The sequence below is a fragment of the Panthera leo genome, chromosome E3, assembly GCF_018350215.1.
Source record: "Panthera leo isolate Ple1 chromosome E3, P.leo_Ple1_pat1.1, whole genome shotgun sequence".
NCBI lineage: Eukaryota > Metazoa > Chordata > Mammalia > Carnivora > Felidae > Panthera > Panthera leo.
In genome coordinates, this window is record NC_056694.1 from 41,284,721 (window position 1) to 41,304,993 (window position 20,273).

The following is a 20,273-nucleotide window of genomic DNA, read 5'->3' on the forward strand; positions in this document are numbered from 1 at the left end:
TCGAAGAACCCAAGAGTAGTATCCTCCTCTGGGACCTTGGGGAAGGACCCCGGGTCTCTTCCCTAGATCCTGACACTCGCAGGGTTCACCCTGAGGGAGTGTGGCGTCAGCGGTGACCCAACCTTCACCTTCCACACTCAGCCACAGCCTGTGGCCCCCACCCCTGCTGCCAGCGGCGCTCTGACCCTCCCTCCGGGGACCACTCGGTGGCGCAGGTGTCCTGGGAGCGTGGCGTGGGTCTTCCTGACACCTCCAGGCAGGGCAAGCAGAGGGTGTTCTGGATCTCTGGGGTGGTTGGCAGTGAGCAGACGGTGGTGTTGGCAGGAATCCTAGGGGTTGTGGAGGTCGCAGATGTGCTCTGCATTCTTCACACTTTTTTCTCCCTGCACATTCCCTGTTTGAGAAACCTGATGGCCACGATGCTCCTGGCTCTTTGGGTGGACCCACGGGGAAGCTCGTGGTAGTTGGTCTGCTGCTTGACGTTTCAGGGAAGAGACGGCGAGAACAGCCTGTGGGTGCAGGCAGTGAGGGCCATAGCGCCTCCTGCTGGCACTGTGCGTTTGTGTGCCCCCGAGGGAGGTGTAAGACCAGGCGGGGCTCCCCCTGAGCCACGGCCTTCCCACACCGGGCCAGATGTGGGCATCTTGGCCTCTCCGGCCAGTTGGGAATGGCAGAGTGGGGTTGGAATGTGATGGGAAGAGCTGGGTCAGAACAGTGCAGGCCTTGGCAGTGGGCACACATCCCCTCTCTTGTCCACCTGCCAGGGGCGTGGTGAGCACCAGCCACGGGGGCTTTGCCCAAGCAGCCACTTTCTCTCTGTGTCAGACATCGAGTGCTGTTGGCACTTAGCCCCAGGGCTGTGCACTGGGCTGTGGGCGCATTCCGGCTGGCTTCTCGCTGGAGGGTTTCAGAAACCCCTGCTGAAAACAAGTCTTCTGTGTGTGGTTCTCTGGTGCAGGGCGTATGGGGCCACGTGCCTACCGTGGGGCCACCATGAGCGTGTTCTCCCGGCAGGGGCTCACTGAGAGGTGGTCCACCCAGAGTCAGTAGCATGTTCCTTGGGCCCCTTTCCTTCCTCCGTTCACGAAATGGTTCTCAGTGCCCCCCAAGTACCCCACACTTTGCCAGCCGTGTGAGGAACAGTTAGTGCAACACAGGAGCACACGTGGTGACTGAATTCTGGTCGGGGAAACTGCATCCTGTGGTCAGGTGCTCAAGACACACGAATCTGGGGCTAGGGCCAGGGCCGGGTCAGAGCTCACCTCCTGGAGAAGGTAGTGCTTGAGTTGAAACCTGAGACAGGGAGGGAGCCGGGTCACCTGGAGGGAGCGCTTGAGTCAGAGAACAGCGGAGCTGTGGGGACGGTTGCAGGGCGGGGGACCAGATGGCCTGGGGTAGGAGAGGGCATCAGAGAAAAGTGAGCAGGTCACGTGGGGCTTCAGGCTGGGACTGCCGAGATGGGATGGGAGCCGTGGGGGTCTGAGTGCGAGGGCAGATGGGGGCCGGTGCAGGGAAGGTCTGGACTTTGTACCTCCCTGCAGGTGGGATGGTTGAGGCGGGATACAAGAGAAAGGAGGAGTCAGGGACAGGGCTGCGGTGTTTGGCCCTGAAAGAACCAGATTGCTGTCACTGATGAGGTGAGGCCGAGGCCAGCTCGGGCCATTGCCGGGGTACACCTGGGCGGTGCTGGCATCCACAGCAAGGTGGGCGCCGTGTGCCCCTCCCGAACAAGACGCTTGGGGGGACTTGGCACCCCCCGCCCTTCCTGTCCTGCCTGCCTCTCCTTTTTGGAGACAGGCCTTGCCCTGCCTGGCCGCTCATGTGTGGTGGGGCCTTCGGCAGGTGTGCAGGGGGCCTGGCTCTCTCCCCTCTGCACAGGAGGCCTTCACAGAGCGCCGGCACTCTGTTTGGACTGCAGATTCCGGGGCTGCCCGGGGCTACGGTTCTGCGTTCCTAATGCATTTTCTTGTCTTGAATGTACTGAGATCTGCAAAGATGATTGCTTGCCCCGGAGGGCGTCGCTTGCAGTTTCCTCTGACTGGCAGTGTGCCTGGAAGAAGCGCCCTCAGGGGTTTTTGTGTGATCTGTGTGTCTGGTCAGAAGTTACCGTGTGGATTCTCAGTAGCACCTGACAGTCGCCGCGCCTGCTCTCTGCAGCCTCTGCACGTCCGGCGTGGTACGGCTCCACATCAACAGCTGGCTGGAGGTGGGCTTCTGCCTGCCGCACAAGATCCACTACGCTGCTGCCAGCCTCATCCCCCCCGAGGCCATCGAGCGGAGCCTGAAAGCCATCCGGTGAGCACCTGCCCCTGCACACGCCCCTCGCCCCTCGCCCCTCGCCCCTCGGGGGCTCTTCTCTTTAGCTTCTGCCTGAGGTTTTACCAATTACTTCTTCCCAAGAACTGTCTTTCCCTCTTCCTGCTACAGAAACTGGCAGGTAAGGCTCTACTGTTGATAGAAGTAAAAACACACATGTTGGGGTCTGGTTTTGTCCAGAAATTACCAACCCCAGGATTCCCCTGGGCCGTCTCGGGCACGGCCTGGGGTCCTGCGCCAAGGGTCTTCACCTCAGGCCTGGGCAGGGCTGTGGGGGTCAGCCAGGGTACGGGAGGGATTTTGTCTTTACAGTGTTTGTTCACCGGACCTCCTGCATTTGAATCAGAGCTTGTGGGAACTCAGTTACTTAACTGATTTCCTGCAAGGTAAGAGCTAAGCTCAGTCTTCACACACACATCCCACCAAGTCTCCCGTTTCCTTAGAGACTTTTATAACTAAAAAAAGAAATGTGGGCACGTGACAGCAAATTTGGGGGTGACAGAAAGCAAGGCACCCCCTGGCCCGCCCTCCCTCCCTCCCTCCCTCCCTCCCTCACCTAGTCCACGCCTTCAAGTCCACGTCCTTCCTCCTGGGTTTCCTTGCTGAGTACGTTTTAATGTGGTTCTGTTCATAGTCTGTGGTGAGGATTTTGCTTTTCCCGCATTTGGGACTCTTTCCTTAGAAAAGAGTCACGCATTTTTTCAGTCAACAAACATTTGCAGGGCAATCCCAGAGGTGGGGATGGAGTCGGGTCCTTGGGCCTTCTTCAGCTTTGTTCTAATTAGTTTCTTCTGAAGGTGACTGCAATCCTGGTGGCTTCTTAAAGGCCCCTGGGCCTCTCTCATCCTTCCAGCGGCCTCTTCTCCGGGGTTCAGTGTCTGTGTGCTCAAGGCGTGTGCCTGGTTGGGGAGGCCTGTGGCTTGCATGCTCTGGTGACCCGTGACTCTACTCCGCAGCCCCTACCACGCCCTGCTGCTTCTCAGTGATGAGAAGTCCCTGCTGGGCGAGCTCCCGCTCGACTGCTCCCCGGCCCTGGTGCGCGTGATCAAGACCACGTCTGCCGTGAAGAACCTGCAGCAGCTGGCCCAGGATGCAGATCTGGCCTTGCTTCAGGTAACCCCGGGGGGCCTGGGGAGATACCCCAAATAGGGGGGAATGGGGGAGGGAGGGGTGGGCACGTCAAAGCAGGCCGCCCTTGGTTGAAGGTGGGAGGTCAGGGTGTCAGGAAAGCAGGCTGCCTGTGTGCCATGTACCCAGGTCCACTACGTGGCCTGCCGTGATGGGATGGGTAGTCCCTGGGTCGGCTCCAAGTTCTGGAATCCGGGTCAGGCCTGGCTTCGGGGCGGGCTTTGTGAACTGGCTTTGGGACTAACGTTGTACTAACCCCTGTGTCCAAGGATTGTGAGGCATGAGGCCCTCCAGGTGCTGGGTTACTGGGCTCTGAAGGATGGGGTGGCAGGGCTAGGGGCTTGCAGGGGCACGCAGAGTGTCGTCGTGTGAGCAGCCAGTACCACAGCTCCACTTTGCCAGTGTGGGAGGTGAGGGCAGGAAGTTGGGTTGAGAGCCTGCCTGTGTGCGGAACCAGGACCTAGCTTCGTGGCCTTGACCTCTACCTTGTATGTGCACCCAGGCCTATGTTCTGTGTGAGGTGCCGTCCTCTTGCCAAGCCACGTGCTTGTGGGCTGCAGTTTCTGATGGGGTAGAGGGCCTCTCAGCCCTGGCTGCGATCTGGTTGGAGTCTGGGTGGGGGCCAGGGAGTGAAGAGAAGGATAAAGAGAAGTTGGAGGCCCTGGGACAGTGTGCCTTCCAGGTGAGAGCCCCAGGGCGAGAACGGTGGGCACCATGTGGCCACCAGGGGGCAGCAGGACCTGGCTACAGAGCAGCTGCTTTCTCAGATGGGCTGAGGAAGAGGATCCCAGGTGTGACGCGAGCCTACCTGGGCCCTCTGGGAGGCACGTCTTTGGCCTGTGGTCCTTGGCAAGGGGCGGGAGCTTGACTCTCAGGCCTCTGTTTCCCAAAGCAGCCGTTTCAGGTTCTGCCATCCAGAATAAGTCCTTCCCCATGACCTTCATTTACCTGGCCAGAGAGTCTATCCGATTCTGCCTTTGTGTGTCATATGGGCTCACGGACTAGATGGGACCCAGTGAGGACCACATCCTAGTCACCTTCGTAGCATCCACAAGACAGAACCTTAAATGTTCTGGCTGTTTTGTACACACTGCAGAGCTTGTGTTCTGATCAATACAGGCTGAGCTGTCAAAGCTTTCAAGTTTCTCGGTCTCTTTGGGCAAAGACAAAGCTTTGATGATAACCCCTTCACGCACCCCGCCCCCCACCTTGCCATGGGGAGGCTGTTATTTCCTTCCATAACCCTCCCCACTGAGCTCACTTCAAATCAGGGTTTCCTGCTGGCGTGGCCAGCCTCCCTGGCCTCTGGGACTGCTGCTGCCTGTGGCAGGTCAGGTGGCCCAGTGGAGGCCCCTGGGAGAGCAGGGGAGCAGAGGCTGGCTGAGCCTAGTTGGACCCTCAAGCGTGGATGGCCCCACTAGAGAGAAGATGTCAGCTTACCTCATGTTCCCGAGGCACCTGGCTGGCTCAGTCAGAAGAGCATGTGAATCTTGATCTTGGGGTCATGAGTTTGAGCCCCGTGTTGGGTATAGAGATCACTGAAGAAAAAATAAAATCTTAAATAACTCCTGTTCCATCCCAGGCAAAGTAAATATTTTGGGCCTTGTTTAATTTATTTCTTATTTTTTATGAAAAAAAAATTTTTTTTAGATTTATTTATTTTTGATAAGAGACAGAGCACAAGTGGGGGAGGGGCAGAGAGGGTAGGAGACACAGAGTCGGAAGCATGCTCCAGGCTCCGAGCTGTCACCTCACAAACCGTGAGATCTTGACCTGAGCCAAAGTCGGTCGCTTAACCTACTGAGCCATCCAGGCGCCCCGGGCTTTGTTTTAATCTAATCTATTTTTATTTAATTTATTTATTTTGAGAGAGGGCGAGCAGGAGAGGGGCAGAGAGAGAGGGAGACAGAGAATCCTGAGCAGGCTCCACTCTTGTCAGCGCAGAGCCAGACGTGGCGTTCGATCTCAAGAACCGTGAGATCATGACCTGAGCTGAAATCGAGTCAGATGGTTAACTGACTGAGCCCCCCAGGCCCCCTTTGTTTTTATAAATAAGACACAGCGACAGTTTCAGGCGTGCTGTATACGGAGTCAGCAGTTCCGTATCAAGATAAGTGTAGTTTGAATCTCCTTCACTATTTCACCCCACCTTCCTCCCCTATTTGGGGCCTTTTTTGTCGTGATAAAGTCGATATGCTCTTTCACATACAAATTGATATATCTCGCAAATTATGGGCACAGAGAGTGCCTGCAATCCTGTATTTCAGAGGTAAACACAGTAGATTCTTCCAGATTTTCTGTATGTATAAATTAGGACAGTATCTTTGATCACAGTGTCCATTCCTTATGATTGGCTTAGTAATGGCTCCACAGACCTTCGCATCCTAACCCTCAGGTCCTGTGGATGCAACCTCACGTGGGACTTTGCAGAGGCGATAAAGGATCTTGAGATGGGCGGTGACCCTGGATTGTCCTTGTAAGAAGTGGGCAGGGGACGTGACCCTGGAGGCAGAGACTGGAGGGATGTGGCCACACGCACAGGCCAAGGAAGGCTGCCGCTACAGGAGGCGGAGACTTGGAGAGAGTCGTCCTGCTGACAGACACTGCAGCCTGGGATCCGAGTTCAGACCTCTGGTCCCCAGAACGGCGCTCGGGCTGCAGGGAGTGGTGGGGGGTGGACGCCAGGCGGAGGAAAGTGGGTGTGTCCTTGCTTTGGAGTGGGCTTCAGTAGGACTTGGGATGAGAGAGAAGAGCGGCAGTGAAGGAACTGAAATTGCTGCCACGTTGGCACTGGTGGTGCCACTGGAGGTCCTGTTTGCCAAGATGAGGTGGAGGTGGACTCAGCGGTGTCCCTGGCCTTGCATGTGGGTCGGGGTGTCTTGCCCACTTGGGGACACATAGTGATGGCACGGAGGGGCAGCACGCTCACCTCGGTGATGCAGAATTAGAAATGCCCAGTGCCAGGGCGCCTGGGTGGCTCAGTCGGTTAGGCGTCCGACTTTGGGTCGGGTCACGATCTCACAGTTCGTGAGTTCAAGCCCCACACCGGGCTCTGTCAGCTCAGAGCCTGGAGCCTGCTTTGGATTCTGCGTCTCCCCTTCTCGCTGCCTCTCCCCTCCTGTGTGTGTCTCTCTCTAGGTCTCAAAAATAAATAGACGTTAAAAAAAACTAAAACAAAACAAAACCAAAAAAAAGAAGTGTCCAGTGCCGTACCCTCAGACCTGGGCTCCCCTCTTGAAGTTGGAAGGAATTTCTGGCATCTTAGTCTGTTTCTGGCCCGTCTTGTCTGAGCGTCCAGGAGAGCCGGGCAGTGGAGTGTGGTCCCGGGATACTGGGACACACAGGGATGAGTGCAGGAGGTGTAGGACAGGTTCATTTGACCCACATCCATTACCATGTGGAAACCCATCCCCATGCTGGGCTCCTGGTGGGAGCAGGGTGCTGGCCTCTGCCAGCTTGTTCAGACAAGGCCCTTGTTCAGCTGAGCTGACCCCATGGTCCTGAGCACCTCACATGTCCCCATGCTCATGGGACTTTTCCTTACTGCCAGCCTGGACAACACCGGGTCCTGTGGGAAGTGACTGTCCCAAACCACACAGCGACCGGTGATACAAAAAGGCTTGTGTGCTTGCCGTGCCAAGCCCCTGGGTGGGGGGGTTGCCGTCAGCTCCCTCTGCCTACAGGTTTTCCAGCTCGCGGCTCACCTGGTGTACTGGGGCAAGGCCATCATCATCTACCCGCTGTGTGAGAACAATGTCTACATGCTTTCTCCCAACGCCAGCGTGTGTCTGTGAGTACCTCTGGCTGCCAGAGCCCAGGGCCATGCTCCTCTGCTCAGCCAGGACCTCGCTTGGAGTTGGTTACTGGCCTCTGCTGTGTCCAGGTTCTTATTCTGGCCTGGTCCAGGACCACGTGGCCTGCCCTGGGCGTGTGCTCTTCTGGCATTCCATGTTTCCATACAGGGTCTGTGCTCCCCCATGTCTGCTGGCCAGTGGGGTCTGGACGGGGTGCCTGGTGGGGGGTTGGGAGCCTTGGTCTTGACTTGGGGGCTCAGAGGGGCTGTGGCCTGTGCCCATTGTTCCTTCTGCCCCTCGAGGGAGAGCATCTGGGCTCTGTCCTCATTGCACCCATCCTAGGCCACCAGCTATGCTGAGCCTTCCTGCTGCCCACCCTGGGCTCATGGTGAGGGCACAGATGTCATGAAATGATGGAGAAGCCTGCTGAGCTCACGGTCATGCCCACCTTACCCATCCCCAGGTACTCTCCACTGGCTGAGCAGTTCTCCCGTCAGTTTCCAGCTCACGACCTGCCATCTGTCCTTGCTAAGTTCTCCTTGCCCGTCTCCTTGTCAGAATTCAGAAACCCCCTCGCCCCCCCGGTGCAGGAGGTAAGTCACAGGAGTCTTGGGGAGCCCAGGAACCACTCCTCTGGTGTCAGTTTCTCATCCCAGAGCCCTCAGTGCTGCACCCTTAGCCTTGGTTTTGGGGAGGAGGGGGCTTCCTTTGGGGAGTAGGTGGCACATGTTGTGCCAAGGTGATCAAAAGCTGGCTCCCCAGCCAGGCCACCTGCAGACACTTGGGCAGTCCCAAGTCCCCCCACCCCCACTCCAGTGGAGCCCACCCTGGCTATGGTGAGTGGTTCTTGGGGTAGAACAGAGTTAAGAAGCCCAGATGGCAGGAGAGTGGTGACCTTTCCTGGGTTTGGGTGTGTGTGTGTGTGTGTGTGTGTGTGTGTGTGTGTGTGGAATCGGCTTTGTTTTCACTGAACTTGGACCCTGCCCTCCTGCTCTCTCCCCCTCCACAGTTCAGGTGGCCACAGGGTATATAGGTCTAAGTTCTGGGCTCACTGGTTCCCAGAATCTCCTCATCCAAGAGGATTTGGAGAGGACAGGCCTGGAACAGGCCCCACTGGGCCTGGGGCAAAGTGAGGGCCAGGTGGGATTGCTGGGTGTGGCAAGGGCTCATCCAGGGAGGTATGGGGCTTGTGGTCCAGGTGCAGCCTAGACCCAAGAACAAGGCTCTGCCTGCCTCCTCTCCGCTGAATGCCTGGAGCTTTGGAATTCTGGGCAGGGACCCAGCACAGGGCCAAGATGGGGCAGGTGTTGGAGATGGGGCTGGGTGTTCTCAAGGCTTTGTCTTCCAAAGTATTTGTTTTAATAAGCGACAGATCTGTTAAACCAGTCCTTAAAAGCAAATTCTTTCCCTTCTCAAGTTGTGAATGAGATGGAGATCCAGGTTCTTGAGTTCATTTAGATGCTGAGTGTGACAGTTCTAAAGGCCGCCTTTCATGGGGCCTTTGGTTTCCGGGAACTGTGCCAGGCCATGCCAGCCGAATAAAAGACACGCTTTGCATCTGTACCCAGCAGAAGCTTCCTAATGGTCTGGATGGTGGGTGGATTTTCCAAGCCATGCCTGGGGGGGCCACCCTGTCCCTTGTCAAGGGCCCAGATGGAGCTGGGTTTGGTCCTGCACAGTCCCGGGCTGAGGCCTTTTTCTTCTCCTTCTGCCTCTCCTTCTGCTTCTGCTGCTTCTGCTTCTTCTCCTCCTCCCCCTCTTCTTCCTCCCCTTCCCCTCCTCTTCCTCCTTCTTCTGTTGCTTCTTTTCATTGTTGTTTATTTATGTTTTAGAGAGAGAGAGAGGGAGACAAAATGTGAGCAGGGGAGGGGCAGAGAGAGGGAAACACAGAATGTGAAGCAGGCTCCAGGCGCGGAGCTGTCAGCATAGAGCCCCATACGGGGCTCGAACTCACAGACCGTGAGATCACGACCTGACTCAAAGTTGGATGCTTAACCGCCTGAGCCACCCAGGTGCCCCTGAGCCCGCCTTCTTGTCACACCTCCTGTTTCGGGGCCTGGAGTGTGTTGTTGAGGTCTTAAGAAGCCTCTTTGTTTTACTTGTTAATTTTAAGTTTAGTTATATTACAGTCCTTTTCAATTGTATTTGGTTTGACCAGGTCGTAACACGCCCATGGTACATCCCTGTTTTCATCCCTGGGCAGCCATCCCCTCCCAGGAGGGGACCCCCGCAGATCCGATCAGGCAGATGTGTGTGTCTGAGAACATGCACCTTCCTGCTCAGGCATGCTCAAGCCATGCCTGCACAGGCCTCCTCACTGCCCCTGGTCAGGTGGCAGCCCCCGAGGGAGGGGTGGACTCCACGCCCTAGGACTGCACACCGCATTACAGCTCCCTGTCCTTGGGCAGGCTTCCAGGTTGACCCAAGGAGAGGACTTCCTGCTCTCAGAGCAGCAGCCTTTTTGTGAACGGTGTCCAGGCCACAGTGGGCCCGGCTCTGTGTGGTGGGGGGCTTGGGCGACAGGGCTGAGTGGCCTGGGGCAGACCAGGCAGAGCAAGGGCCTCCATGTAATCAGTCCTGTTCCTCGGCTCTGGGCACGAAAGCCCAGGTGTGTGGTGGGAGCAGTGCAGGTGTAAGCCCAGTGCCCTTGTGGCCCTGCCACCTTCCCTGGAGCAGGGAGTTGGGCTTGCGGGCCGGCCAGCAGCCAAGAGCTCCTTTTCTGAGATGTGGAGCCTTGTATTCTAGGGTTGGGCCCCTGAAGCTCATGTGGCCCTTACGTCTGGGATGACTTGTGGGGACCGTGTCTCAGGTCGTGGCTCCCGGATCCTACCCAGAGGGGAGCAGGGCGGTGGTGGGGGACCAGCCTTACCCCCCCACCCCGCCTACCACCCTGGGCCTCACACTGTCTCTCGTGCAGACCCAGCTCATTCAGATGGTCGTGTGGATGCTGCAGCACAGGCTCCTTGTCCAGCTGCACACATACGTGTGCCTGATGGCCTCGCCCAGTGAGGATGAGCCCCACCCTCGAGAGGACGATGTCCCCTTCACCACCAGGGTCAGCGGCCGCAGCCTCAGCACACCCAACGCCCTCAGCTTTGGTTCCCCAAGTAGGAGCCCCCTGCCCGGGGCACGCGTCTGGTGGGTGGGGGTAGCCTTCGGGAGGGTGCCTGGGAGTGGCGGCCAGGATCCCGACACAGGCACGGCTGGGAGTGACTGGAGCACCTTCACGTGGCCATACGTGCGCGCGCGCACCCACACCTTGTGTGGGCAGTTGGGTCCTCGCACGGAGAGCCCCTGCCCCCTGCTGAGCGGCTCTCCCTTGAGGGAGGACAGGAGACCTCTCTCCCTGACCTCCCTGTACTTCTGTGGCTCTGAGGAGAAAGCCGTGCCTCTGGGCTCCTGGGCTCGAGTCAAGAGCAGCCTGGGATCAGAGCAGATTTCACACCGTCACTAGAAGGTCACGGTTGAGACTGCTGTGTCCAGGGCCTGTGAAGAGAAAGTGACTGTCACAGCCCCTTCTTTAAAGAGCCATTGTGGCCACAGCATGCCCCAGGTTCCCAGGCTCGGGGCAGATGAAGGGCTGGAAGTCTCCCTCGACTAAGGCCTGACCTTGGTCTTCAGGTCCAGTCCGAGAACCCTGTCCATGTCGGGTAGGAGGGGCGGGATGGGCAGGCCTGCCTTGTGCTGGGGGGGGGCCCTGACCAGAGGGCGTGGCAGTGGATTCCCGGTGGGCACAGATGGCGCAACAGGGGCATGTTTGGGGGGTTGGCTGCTCCCTGACCTACGGCCACCCACAGCCAGCAGTGACGACATGACCCTCACGAGCCCCAGCATGGACAACTCCAGTGCAGAGCTTCTCCCCAGTGGGGACTCCCCGCTGAACAAGAGGATGACGGAGAACCTGCTGGCCAGCCTTTCGGAGCACGAGCGGGCGGCCATCCTCAGCGTGCCTGCAGCCCAGAACCCCGAGGACCTCCGCATGTTTGCTAGGTGGGGGCGCGGTGACCAGTGGGGCTGGCTCAGTTCTAGGGTCAGAACAGAAAGTGGATGGGGACTTACCCAACACAACCCCAACTGAAATCCATCGATGACAAATGGCAGTTGCTGGTTGAGGTGGCGTCTCAGGCACTGTGGTGTCCCCACCCGTGGTGCCTCTGACGTTGGGGTCCCTCCAGGACTTCCTGGGTGTCTCTTGTCACCTCTCTGGAAGCAGCAGCAGGCTCTCCTCCTCACGGGGGTTGGCAGGGATTTTTCCCACGTGGGAAAGCTCTTGGCCCAGGCAGTGGGGGGAAGGGGTTCCAGCCTCCCTACATCATTGGTGACACACTTTGTCAGACCCGGCTTTGACTCGGGATGGGTGGGGGGCTCTGCAGGTGTATGGTTTTCTGGGTGAGGTGAGGAAACCCTCAGTCACGAACCGCATGCCAGGCAACTCTTTGAAGCAGCCACGTCCAGGCCTCCTACGCCAGCCCTGCCACAGATGGCCCCCTAGAGCACTGATCCTGTTTGGGTCCGTAGCCACATGGGACTTCCCCACCCACGTCAGGATGCTGAGGGCGGGAATGGCCCTCAGGCTCGCGTGGCTCCAGGGTTTGAGTAGCCCTGTGTCCTCACGGACCCACTTGAGGGGACCTTTCCTGCCTCTGCTGGGGATGGAGGTGTGGGTGGCCGCCTCCCCGAGACCCTGAGATCCCCACCAGTGGCTGTGAGGGCAAAGGCCACCTGGGCTCATGCTGTCCTTCCCCCACCCCCCAGGCTCCTGCACTACTTCCGGGGCCGCCACCACCTGGAGGAGATCATGTACAATGAAAACACGCGGCGCTCCCAGCTGCTCATGCTCTTTGACAAGTTCCGCAGTGTGCTGGTGGTGACCACCCATGAGGACCCAGTCATCGCGGTGTTCCAGGCACTGCTCCCTTGAGACCAGACCGAGGACGAGGAGGCGGAGAGCGGGTGCTGCCAGCGGCGGGGCTGCTGGGCTCTCCCCAGCCCTGGGCTTCCCACCCCTACAGCGGGCTGAGCCCTCTTGTGCCTGAAGCCGGACTACAGTCCAGCAGCAGCCTTGGGCCTGCTGTACTCCAGGTTCTCGGTCTCGTCTGGTCCTGGAGGCAGCCTCAGTATCTGAGCTGAGGTGAGGCTTCCAGCTGGAGGGAGTGTGCAGGACTCATGCCTCAGAGGGAGGCCTGCTGCGTTCGTTCCACACGCAAATTCGGGCCGTGCGTTTCTGTCAGACCCTCCTCCCAACCCCGTCCTCATCCCCTGACCCCCTCCACTGCTGCCTTCCCTTGGTCACCCTGGGGGATACACAGAAACACGTCTGCCCCCACCCCTCCGCCCTTCCGGGGGCCAGGAACACCTGAGTGGCCCTGCCCTCACCACAGCCCTTGCGTTAACCGCCAGCAGGCTCATGACCAGGCTGTCACTCCCTCTCTGACACCTGATGATACACAAGGGACTGGGCTGATCCCCATCCTCAAGGTGAGTCTGCACTGGTACACGCTCCCCTCCCTCGTGCAGGCCTGAGGAATGATGCGTTCAGCCTCCTGCCCACACACGGCCCCCAGTGTCCCATCCTGGAGGAAGAAGGACTAAGCGCGTGCTGGCTACCGAGAGGCGCTCTGGCAGAGATAACAAGCAGTACTCTTTTCCAGACATAAAGCATTTATTTGGTCTTTGAACAATTAAAAAGCCTTGTCCGAGCAGGCCTGTGAGTTCTGTTCGGCCGCTCGGTCTACCACACTGACCCAGGGGCTGCCCTGGACGTAGAAGCGCAGGGGCTTCTGGGCCCACTCTCCTGCTTGGCCAATGCCCACTCGGGCTGCTGCCACCACAGCCGGCTCCCTGGAGCCCGGGGGGCTGCGCTCCAGCCACACAGCCTCGTCCTTGGCCAGGTCCCGCTGGTCGAAGCTCTTGTCGATGGCCATGGCCTGGCACAGCTTGGAGGGGCCGCTGCACAGCTCACGGTCTCTGAGGGCTCGGCCCGCGGCGCCCTTGCGGAGGGTGCTGCGAAGCTGCCGCATGGTCTCCAGGCCCCCCAGGGGCTCCAGCGCTCGCAGCAGGACGCATGCCCCATCCCCTGTGGGACAGACAGACAGCCTAGAAAGCCAGGTCTCCCCAGGCCGGTTGCCCTCCTTACCCCAGGGTGCGTGCAGCGCTATGGGTGTGACGCAGCTGCCTTCCTGGGCGCCCCTGCACTCGGTGTCCAGGTTCGGCTACCTCCACCTTCTGCACACACGACCTGTGTCGCCAGGTGGGGGCTTCCCCCATGCAGCCTGAATGCCTGAGCATCAGTTAGGGAGAACCTATCTCAAAAAAAGCCTGGAGGGTGCTTGTAGTCAGCCTCCTCTCTGGCTTCCTCTGGCTTGGTGATTGGCAGCAATTGTGAGGCTGGCAAAGGAAACCGCAGAGAGCCAGGTGTCTGTGAGCACGGCCAACCCACCAGGAAGCAGGCGGCCTGAGACCTGGCAGATTCTGACCAGGTCCCAGGGCACCCCATTCACCTCACCTACTTGGAATCTGTTGGGCAAGCTGAAAGGTTGGCTCAGAGCAGCCACCAGTGTGCTCGTGATGTTGGGGGAGCCCCACCCAGCGACACAGGAGACCATGTGGGAAGAGATGCCGGCATAGCCCCTCACCTCCTTCCAGCCCTGGCTCTTTGTGTAGCAGTCCAAGCTACTTGAAGATTTTTTTTTTTTTTTAAATTTTTAAGTAATCTCTATATCCAACGTGGGACTCAAAACTCACAACCCTGAGAGCAAGAGTCAAATGCTCCAGCCAGCGAGGTGCTCAGGCGAAGCTACTTTAGAGACCGGAGACCGCAAATGGATACCCTGGGCCCAGGGGCTCACTCAGGAAGATGCATCTCCCCAAATTCCTTCAGTCCTGCATGGCTGGGGACAGTGATGACCCTGGCCAGAGGAGCCCTGACCCTCCAGCAAGGCTGTTCTACCGACTTGGCCCACCCCCACCACCAGGGGGTCTGAAGAGGCTCAGGTGGCCAGGCCAGTCTCCACTCTTGGACCTTGGCCACAAGGTTCTCCCCATCGGCACCTGGGAGCCCTGAGTGGTTACAGCAGCCATGCTCTCCCTTGTAGCCAGCACCTGGCAAGTGTTGGGGGTTTTGTGACCAGATGTCCCTTAACCAACCGATTTTTTTAAAGTATCTCAAAATATAGTCGGGAGCAAGCGAAACCTCAAGTTCCTGAGCCTCTGTTTTTCCTGGGCCCTTCTTAGCCCACCATCCTCAGGGTGCCCCGTGGGTGCCTCACATGTCCCTCAGTGTCTCAATGAGCCCCTGCACACGGGGTGAAGGAGGAGCCTATCCCTCTGTCCCCACGCCCCTTTCCTGGAATGCATCTGAGTCCCACGTCCTGATGAAAGCATGACCTCTTCCCACCAAGTCTCCCCATCCTCACCCGCTAGTCCTCTGTCTATACCACCTGCCTTCCTGGTCATTTCTGTGGCACCTCCACACTGATGGCAGGCAGGCAACGACCATGTCCTTGGCCTCCCCTCTTCCTCCCTCTAGCTGGATGACCCTTGGCCCTGTCTGCACCCATGTGGTTTCCTGCCCCCCTGACCTGGATGTTTCCGGGGCATCTTGGTCATGTGTCCAGAAAGTAACGTGCTACCTCCCGTGTCTGCCCTGTCCGCTGTACCCACCCTCCCCCTGCCCCCCGACCCTAGAAATTCCAGGCTTCTCCCCTTCTTTGTTGACCATAGCCCCAGGCATCCCCAGACTCATTCTCTCTCCTTGTCCGAGTTCAGTCCCACTTCACAAGAGGGGGTTGGTTCTATTGCCAAAGAAAAGCCAGACAACCAAGATAAGTCTTCCAGGGTGGTAAGAGGACCGACCCTCTGGGGTGGTCCCCACCATCCTCTGATCTCCAGTCACTCAGCTTCACTCAACACCTGCTTTGTGCCGGGCATGGGACCAATCTTGGGGCCCATGTGGCTCTGACACTGGACAGGCCCAGCTGTCCACTCTGCGCAATCACAACTTCCAGGCCACTGGGATCATGTGTAACACACAGCATACCAGACCCCACGCCTCTCTGTGGTCTCCTCAAGCATTTGCTTTCTTGGGATGGTCAGGGAGGAAGCTCAACACACATACAGATGTTGAGACTGGCTAGTCAGAGTGGGCCAGGCAGACCCTGCTCCTGGTCAGCGGTGCCTCTGGCAGGGTGACGCTGTGGGTTCTTCCTTCAGAGCACAGGCCTTCCAGAAAGCAGCCACCTGCTCAGGAAGAACAGAAGCCGCCCCAGAGCAGGTCCCACAGGGTGAATGGGTTCTCTTGGGTGCTCTAGACCAGCATCTCTGGGGACTACTGATGTTTGGGGCCAGGTGATTCTGTGTGACGGGGGCCAACGTGTGCCTGTGAGCTATCCAGCATCATGCCTGGCCTCACCCACTAGACGCCAGTAGCACGTTGAGAACAACAGGTTCAGACCCTGTAACTGATCTCTGGCAAGGCTCTGGCCTGAGCCCAACTCATCCCAAATTAATCTCACCCTTGTTTGCCCACAACCGGCCCCCACAGGTCTACTCTGGGCCACAGGGGACACCACCTTTGAGCTCTGTGACCATGGGCGGCCTTGTGGAACCTGTCTGCTCTGTGTTCAGGTCAACCCATGACCTCTATCCCGTGGGGGCCTCTGACACCTATAACCGCCCTGTCAGTGTAGCCAGGATTCCTAAAACTGCAACCTAGTTTAGCACTGACACCTCCTTGCTCAGATACCTGCCCCAGCCTGGTGTTCCCATGGGTCTCCCAGCTGCCAGCTAAGGGGACTCTGCTCACCTCGGCTGGAGACGTTCATGCAGAAGTACATGCCATAGATGATGTACACGTACAGGGTTCCTGGCTTCATGAACATGCCACGGTTGCGGGGGGTCTGCCGGCCACCCCTCGAATGAGCAGCTGCATCCTCGGGCCCCAAGTATGCCTCCGTCTCCACAATGCGGCCGCGGAGCTCTGTGCCATCATCAAGTCGCCGAACCAAGACCTGTGGGCAGTCGGTCTGCTTAGAGCAGCAAGAAGCAGAGACTCAACTGTGATAGCTCACAGCCTGGGCCTCATCTCCCCGGTTCAGGATGCACCAGGGCACCCAGGTCCAGCCGGGTCCCCTGCTGTCCCCTCTGGCCTGCTCAACCCCCCCTGGACCACAGGCCCTGCTCACTAAGTGTCCTGGCCACAGCTAGCAGCTATCTCAAGCTCCGGCCCGGGCTGGGTTGGAAAGTCGGCACCACTGAAACCACACACTTCCAAGTCTTCTTGGTAAGGCCTCCCATCTCCTTGCCTCCTCCTCCCCAAGTCCCCCTTGGACTGAAATGCTTAGCTTAGTGCAGGGCAGTGTGGGGGGCACAGGGCCCCCATGCTCTTCCCACACAGCTGAACCCCCAGAGCCTGTGTAGCCCCCTCCACCTGGACTAACCCACAAAGGACCATCCTACTCAGCTCCCACCCACCTAGCTCTGATAGACATTTCTGAGCAGCAAGACAGGTGCCCGTAGCACCCCTGGCCTGGACCACAGCCCTGGGTGTAGTCAGCTCCACAAGGAGGGCGTCAGTGTAGGCGTTATGCCAGGAAGATGCGCTGGCTGTGGTTGGCTCAGACGGTACCCTGGGCCAGGGGTGGCACCCACAGGGGACAGGGGCACTGGCTGAGGACAGGGCAGGGGGCAGTTTCCAGGGGCTATCACTGGAGGGGCGGTGCTTTCAGGTCAACAGAGCACCTAGGAGAGGAGCTCAGGCCGCAGTGGAACCAGGGAGGGCCTGTGAAGTGCTGAATGTGCCAGGGAACTGAGTTCTCAGCCTGAAGACTTTCCACCTATTCCTTGGCCACGTTATATTACCTGTCCCAGAAATGCCCGTGCCAGAGGGACTGCAGGCTGGTCGAAAAACTCAGATCCCAGCTGTGCAGAGTGGCTTTTGGGGCTTGAAAAATAGATGCTGCGCTGGGGTCCCAGGGTTGCAGGCGGCCCCAAGCAGGGCTCCATGGTGGAAGGCATCTGGGCTCCGTCTGTTAGGCTCTGACGCCGTCGTGCCTCCAACAGTCGCTGCTTTTTTTGCCCCATTCTTCGGGAAAGCTGTGATGAAAACAGACAAAATAAATATTCTGAATAGGTTCTGTGGTGACGTCAGGCTGGTGGAGTTCAAGGACCATATTTGACTGCCTGCTTCACCTGCAAAATGGAGGCAGGCAGCCACCCGGTGGGTTGTCGCAAGGTGCAAGCAGAATGCTATACTCAGCCCCATGCTGGGCCCCAGGAAGCCTTGGGAAACGAGGAGAGGCGGTCGGTGGCAGGGTCAGGGTAGCCATTCTAATCCACACACCCTCCACATGCTGCGGATGCACAGCCTGGTGGCAAAGGGCTGCAGGGCCTGGGGAGGGGAGAGTGGGCATCCGAGCCTAGGACAGGAGGGCTGGTACCCTTATTCCCACTCATCATGTGGACCCCAGACTTTTGTTTATTAATTTTTATTTATTTTTGAGAAAAGGAGAGAGGGCGAACGGAGGCGGAACAGAGAGAGAGGAAGACACAGAATCCGAAGCAGGCTCCAGGCTCCAAGCTGTTAAGCACAGAGCCTGACACGGGCTCGATCGCGAGGACCGTGAGATCATGACCTGAGCTGAAGTTGGACGCCTAACCGACTGAGCCACCCAGGGCCCCCCCCCCCAAACGAACTTTTGATCTTATTTCTTGAACCCAGCCCTTTGCACTGACCCTAACCAGGAGTTTAAAAGCACAGCCATGACCTTGATGGGGCCCGGCCAAGGAATGGGTTTTGTGTTGCTGTGTCATCCACACTCCCCTCCCACCCTGTTGACACGTTGGCAGGGCTCCCACTGTACCATCCCCTCCTCAGAATGGCTCAGAAGGCCACACACAGGTGGTTGCTTGCGCACCTGCTGTCTTCTCTGCTCCACCCCAAGGGCTCAGGCATGACCCCTGGTGAGTCCCCAACTATCCCCTCTCATGACCCGGGATATCATAATGATAAGGAGCAAGCGGGGCAAAGGTGAGGTCTCTCAAGGGACGAGACCCAGCCTCCCACCTGCTGCCACACAGCCTGAGAAACACGACCACACATGCTCAGCTGTTCTGAGACCAGCTGCTCTCCAGCAAGTGGGATAAGATGAAGGGAGCAGGTGAGCACTGGGGCCTGGGAAACACCCCGCTCGCTCAAGGGCTGGTCTTCAGTAGCACCCACATCTCCTTGGCATGTGACAGACCCATTATTTTTAACATAAGTGCTGACGCTCCATGTCAAAAGGAGACCGCCAGTCTACTGAGAGTGGACACTGACGTGACCGTCTTTGCAGCCCAGCCCATCTGCCAATACCCGCCATGGGGTCAGGCGCTGGGACACCGCCACTTGGGAGTTTGGCCCCCTGCCTGCCTCATGGCACTTGGGTCATTCTGGGTCAGCACTGGTCCACCCTGGGTGGGGAGGGACTCATAAAGCTGCACAGGGGCAGAGGCTGAGAGAGAGGCCTCAGTTTCCCCATCAGAGACCTAGAATCTGAACCTGCCTCACAGGCCTTTGTGGTGATGGACTGGCCCAGGGCTAAGTAGTGGGGGTGCCCCTGCTGTTGCACCCAAGAGTGAGCACCGCCTCAAACTTTGTACGTGGGCACCTCACATGCTTCCCTGGCACCGGTTGGAAATGACGGTTCCCTGAACAAGGGGCCCCAGAAAATCACCTAAAGTGGCTGTGCTTCTGTTTCCTCATCTATAGAAAAGTAACCAATATCTGCCACACAAAGTTACGAGGATAAAATGAGAGAAGTCAGGTATGCACTCGGCTGGCATACAGCAAGCACTCAAAGAATGTTAGGAAGAAACGCCCTCGGGCGCCTGGGTGGCTCAGGTCAGGATCTCACGGTTCCATGAGATCGAGACACCCCCCCCACCCGGCCCCGCAGGCTCAGAGCTGACACCCTGGAGCCTGCTTGCACGCCTCTCTCTCCTCCTCTCCGCCCCTCCCCGGCTCGCTCTCACTCTCTCTCTCAAAATAAATAATAAATCTACTTTAAAAGATTAAAAAGAAACACCCTCCACCTGGGATGTCTCCAGGCAAAACCTGGGGACAAGGGTCTCTTGTCAGAGTAGGTCCGCCCGGCGGAGGGCAGGAAACAGCCTGGCCTGGATGTGGGTGCCCACCAGCCCTCCATCACAACCTGGGCAAACACGAGGTTCGTAAGTATAGAGAGACCCTTTATCCGGCTGTGACAGGCCCGGAAGCGAGGAGCGTGAGAAAGTGGCCCCCTGGGCCAAGCCAGGGTCATTTCTGTAGCAGGCCGGCCCCTGGGGAGGGAACGTCTGAGCTGGGTCTGAGTGTACAACATTTAACCAAGAAGCCGGTGTCGGGGTCTCCTCCCAGACTTCACTGGCGACCTCGGCCGGGCCTCAGCTTTTCTCCTGGCAGATGGAGCAGCCGAGCCAGGGCCAACACACCGGTGGGCGCCCGTCTGGGAAGTGAGGCCCGCGTTACTGGTGTCCCCCGGGTTCTCGCTCAGCGGTCCGCCGGCTGAACGACTCCGGGGGGCGGGGGGGGGGGATGATCGCCCCGGAGGCCGTTGCTCGGCCGTGGCGCGGGGCAGCCGCGCGCGGAGCGAGAAGCGCGCTCACGTGGGCGCACACTCACCTGGCCCGCCCCGCGCGCGGGCATCCCGCGGCTGGGGCCGGGGTTCCGGGCGTGGGGACCCCCAGCGCGTGGAGCCCACCCGCCCCGCCGAGGCGACCCCGGAAGTGCCGCCGGCGCCTGCGCGCGGGAGGACGGAAGCCCGGCGCAGTGGCGGCGAGCGCGGCGCGGATCCGCCCGCGGAGGAGGAGCCGGGGGGCCTCCGCCCATCCTGGACGTAGGCCCGGGGCGGCTGGGACTCTCGTGGCGTGAGACCCGGGAGAAGGCGTCTGGGGTTGGGGCGAGCACCCCCGCAGCCTGGTGCCTCTCCCAGTGACCGGCCTCCCGCCCCCGTATGCACCGCGGTCCGTGCACGGCCGCCAGCCAGTAGTCAGACCCCCAGG

General features: G+C 58.9%; 2 protein-coding genes across 13 annotated transcripts in view; one reads left to right on the forward strand and one right to left on the reverse strand.

The window, feature by feature from the left end:
* The window catches only part of NPRL3 (NPR3 like, GATOR1 complex subunit), a 43,821-nt gene extending 30,884 nt beyond the window's left edge, over positions 1–12,937 (forward strand). For all 7 annotated transcript variants that reach the window (XM_042923062.1, XM_042923058.1, XM_042923059.1 and 4 more), the window contains 7 exons: positions 2,158–2,295; positions 3,273–3,429; positions 7,128–7,234; positions 7,702–7,831; positions 10,156–10,345; positions 11,036–11,228; positions 11,994–12,937. In XM_042923062.1, the coding sequence (XP_042778996.1) occupies positions 2,158–2,295; positions 3,273–3,429; positions 7,128–7,234; positions 7,702–7,831; positions 10,156–10,345; positions 11,036–11,228; positions 11,994–12,159 (1,081 nt within the window). In that variant the 3' untranslated portion in view covers positions 12,160–12,937. The remainder of the gene's footprint in view (positions 1–2,157; positions 2,296–3,272; positions 3,430–7,127; positions 7,235–7,701; positions 7,832–10,155; positions 10,346–11,035; positions 11,229–11,993) is intronic.
* Positions 12,882–20,013, reverse strand: MPG (N-methylpurine DNA glycosylase). 6 transcript variants are annotated; one of them, XM_042923068.1, is made up of 4 exons: positions 19,894–20,013; positions 17,097–17,330; positions 16,042–16,246; positions 12,882–13,314 (listed from the first exon to the last, which is right to left on the reverse strand). In XM_042923068.1, the coding sequence occupies exons 1-4, from the start codon at positions 19,915–19,917 to the stop codon at positions 12,920–12,922; spliced, it is 858 nt and encodes a 285-aa protein (XP_042779002.1). In that variant the 5' UTR covers positions 19,918–20,013; the 3' UTR covers positions 12,882–12,919. The 6 variants fall into 6 exon arrangements, with proteins under 6 accessions (XP_042779002.1, XP_042779006.1, XP_042779003.1 ...); XM_042923072.1 differs by lacking the exon at positions 19,894–20,013 and adding an exon at positions 19,637–19,794; XM_042923069.1 differs by lacking the exon at positions 19,894–20,013 and adding an exon at positions 19,704–19,791.
* Positions 20,014–20,273: the final 260 nt, after the last annotated feature.

Excerpts from the sequence above, each read along its gene's own strand:
- MPG (XM_042923067.1), bottom strand. The coding sequence starts at position 19,534 with ATGACCCTGGCTTGGCCCAGGGGGCCACTTTCTCACGCTCCTCGCTTC. Across the intron at positions 17,331-19,426 it reads CGAACCTCGTGTTTGCCCAG|CTTTCCCGAAGAATGGGGCA; the intron begins GTTGTGATGGAG and ends TTTTCATCACAG. Across the intron at positions 16,247-17,096 it reads CACGGGCATTTCTGGGACAG|GTCTTGGTTCGGCGACTTGA; the intron begins GTAATATAACGT and ends GACTGCCCACAG.